The 3,556-nt window shown below is 58.0% G+C and overlaps 1 protein-coding gene across 1 annotated transcript; it reads right to left on the minus strand.

Moving 5' to 3' along the window:
- Positions 1-688: 688 nt before the first annotated feature.
- On the minus strand, positions 689-3,550 carry LOC121660807 (sushi, nidogen and EGF-like domain-containing protein 1). The gene is made up of 6 exons (XM_042020694.1): positions 3,394-3,550; positions 2,956-3,059; positions 2,495-2,625; positions 1,766-2,053; positions 1,493-1,630; positions 689-1,102 (listed from the first exon to the last, which is right to left on the minus strand). The coding sequence occupies exons 1-6, from the start codon at positions 3,483-3,485 to the stop codon at positions 821-823; spliced, it is 1,035 nt and encodes a 344-aa protein (XP_041876628.1). The 5' UTR covers positions 3,486-3,550; the 3' UTR covers positions 689-820.
- Positions 3,551-3,556: the final 6 nt, after the last annotated feature.

Raw genomic sequence — 3,556 nt, forward strand, 5'->3', positions numbered from 1 at the left:
TAGGACTACATTAGTCTCTATGACATCCTGCCCCCAAAAGGATAACTACAGATACTAATAATGAAAACCTACGCCGCTCCAATATTACATAAAAGCATATAGCTATTTAATAAAAGCATCCCTAACCCTAACCTCTGATCCTAACCATAACCCCTAACCTGACTCTAACCTACCCTAAGTCCCTACTCCTAACCAAATCATAGCCCTAACCACTAACCCCTAACTGTAACCCAAACCCTTTCCCTTACCCTGCCCTTGGTTTCATCACCTGGACACCATCTCAGCTGGGCTGGTGGTGTCCAGGTGATGCTACACCTCTGTGCAACCCAGGAGTTGTCCAGGTGTAGTGCTGTATTGCAGCAGGTGTTATCCAGGTGGATCCACATCTGTGTGGAACTCAGGTGTTGTCCAAGTGTAACACCATGTAGGAGTGTGTGAGCTCCTGTCCAGGTGTAGAGCATCTGGCAACAGATGTTACCCAGGTGTACCTCTGTCACACCTATGTGTGCCCCAGGTGTGTGTCTGTCACATCCATGTACAACACAGATGTTGTGACCCCTCACTGACAATTTCCCTCCCCAGCTGATTTCGTCACCTTCATGGGAACAGGCAGGAATGGGTACACATTTCACACATGACACCTGTGTTGCTGCCCACATGCATCTGTGTAAACACACCTGCACGTGGGTGTTGCTCAGCGGGTGTTTATTGCTGTTTCCATTAAAATGTGGCCTCTGTGGGGGCATATCCTTCTGCAGGGGTGGGGTGAGGGCTGTTAGGCAACCCTCCCCCCACCCCAAATGTCCCAAGTGTCATCCACTCATGACCCACAGACATACACCTGCTCCTCTCTGGTCCTGGGGGAGTTGGGGGATACTGAGGGGGTCTTATGGGGTGCTGAGGGACTCCAGGGGGCCTCAGGGGTCTTTGACAGGCTGCCAGGGGTCTCGGGAGGTCCCTCAGTGGCCTCGAAGTGGTCGACACGGAAAGCCCAGCGCCCTGGGACCCCCAGGTTGCTGCGGTGGCTGAGGGTCTGCACTGCGGGCGTGCGTGACCCCGGCACATTGTAGTAGTGGACATCATCCCCACTGTTGAACCCAGCCTGCAGGGGGGAAGACAAGGGAACAGGGGGGGACATGAAGGGAGGGGAACAGGGGACACGAGAAGGTGGGGGATGAATTCTGTCCAAATTCCCATTGAATTTTACCCAAAATGAGCTTCATTTCACCCCAAATCCACTTCATTCCACCTAAAATTCCCAATTTCACCACAAATCCCCTTAATTCTACCCCAAATTCCCTTAAATCCTACTTAAAATCCCCCTAATTTCACCCCAAATCCCTTTAATTCCACCCAGATTCCCTTAATTCCACCCCAAAAATCTTTATCCCTTCAAGCCCAGAATCCCTCCTATCCCCATCCCTTGGACTGTCCTCATCTGCACAGGGATGTCCCCACACCCAGTGTCCCCTGTCCCTCTCTGTGTCTCCACCTGTGCAGGGATGCCCCCCAGACCAGTGTGGGGGTCCCCCTGGTTAGCAATGCCAGTTGTCCACTGCAGGTCCCCGTAGTTGAGCAGGACAAAGCAGGTGACACCGTCAGAGGCCAGCACAGCCTGGAAGGTGTTCACCTGCAGGGGAACATTGTCACCATGTCACTGTGACCCCCAGTTGTGTCTCCAAACCTTTGGTGCCACCATAGTTAGGGACGTCACGGTTGAAGGTCAAGATATTTGAGGCCCCCCCCACCTTGTCCCATGTCCTACCTTGTCCGAGGCAGCCCCGAAATAGGCCACACGGTCCCAGGTGGCCACGAACGCCCAGGTGGGCTGTGGGGGCGGGTCCCCAGGTGGCACAGCAGGTGCCAGGTCCTGGGCCAGGCGTGCCAGCAGCTGGGGGTCCCGGCTCTGCCGGTAGAAGACGTCCCCTCCCAGACGGGTGTCCACATCGGCCCAGTATGGTGCCACAAAGGGGTGGTGGCCTGGCAGTGGGAAGGGCTGGGGGGTGAACTCTGGGACCATTGTCCCGAAGGACACCACACCATTGTTGTTCACCTACAGGCAAAGGTCACCCATGGGACACACCTGGGGGGCACCAACCATAGTGACCCTCCACAGTGGTCCCAGGTACAGTGTCTTCAGTCATGGGAATCCCAACCATGGTGACTCCTGTCATGGTGGCCCCAACTGTGATGACCCTCAACCTCCAGTCTGTCACCCTAGAACCTCCCAGTATGAGCCTGGGAGCCTCAGTGTCACCCCAGAACCTACCAGTATGGGTCTGGGACCCCAAAACCACTTGAGGGTCCCACAGGTGTCCCCAGGGATCCCCATGGGGTCCCCATTCACTGACATGGTCAAGGAGGAGGAGGAGGAAGAGGTGACACCAATTCTGGTGGCCGCATCCAACTTGCCACCCTCCCCTTGGTGTCACCCTCCACCCGTGTCACCCACCAAATGCCACCTCCCCCCTGTCCTCCCAGTCACAGGACCCACATAGAGTGAGCGGTGGGCACGCCCAAAGAAGGAGAAGTTTTCCTGCAGGAAGATCTCAGGGCTTGTCCCGTCATCCTCGTGGTGCGTGGCCTCATCCCCCACTCCTGGTCCGAAGGGGTACAGGACCCCACCTGGGGACACACACCTGTCACAGACCTCGGACACACACCCAGGGGCACGCAGGACCCCACCTGGGGGACACACTCAGTGGCACCTGGGACCTCCCAGTATGGAGTTAAGACCTTCCAGTATAGGTCTGGGACTTCCCATATGGGTCAGTGACCCCCAGTGTCACCCCAGAACCTCCCAGTGTGGGCATGGGGCCTGCTGGTAGGGGACTGGGATGTCCTAGTATGGAGCTGGGACCTCCCAGCATGGGCCTGAGACCCCCAGTATCACTCCAGAACCTCCGCGTATGGGCCTGGCATGTCCCCAGTATAAGCCTGGGACCCCAAACTCACCCGGGGGTCCCACAGGGGTCCCCAGTGTCCCCAGGGGTCCCCATTCCTCTGCGTGGCTGAGGAGGAGGAGGAGGAGGATGGGGGGGACCTTCGTCTGTCCAGGCCTGGGGAAGTGTGAGGGGGTCCCCCATCAACCATGTCCCCATGTCCCCTATGACCTCTCCATCTTCCCCATGTCCCCAATGTCCCCATATCCCCCCCATGCCCCTCCCTGTCTCCCCCAATGTCCCGCACATCCCCAATGAGCCCCCCATGTGCCCTTGTCCTCCCTATGTCCCCCCCATATCCCTCCTCCCTATCCCCATGTCCCCCACATTCCCCTATGTGCCGCATGCCTTCACTGGTCCCCCATATTCCCCAGTGTCCCCCATGTCCCACATGTGCCCCCATGTCCCCAGTGTCCCCACGTCCCCCATGCCCACCAGTGTCCCCACTCACCACACTCCCATGGTCCCAGTCTGTCCCAGTGCTGTGACTGCAGCCACTTTATCCCCAGGGAGGGGACAGGCTGGCGGGGTGGGGGATGACATGGGACACCCCCAGGTGGCACCTCCCAGGGCCCCAGGCAGTTCCGTCTCTGCCCAGACCACAGCCGGGGGGG

Source organism: Corvus kubaryi, unplaced genomic scaffold (genome assembly GCF_017639235.1).
Source record: "Corvus kubaryi isolate FWS band 111438036 unplaced genomic scaffold, C.kubaryi_AGA036_p1.0 113, whole genome shotgun sequence".
Taxonomy (NCBI): domain Eukaryota; kingdom Metazoa; phylum Chordata; class Aves; order Passeriformes; family Corvidae; genus Corvus; species Corvus kubaryi.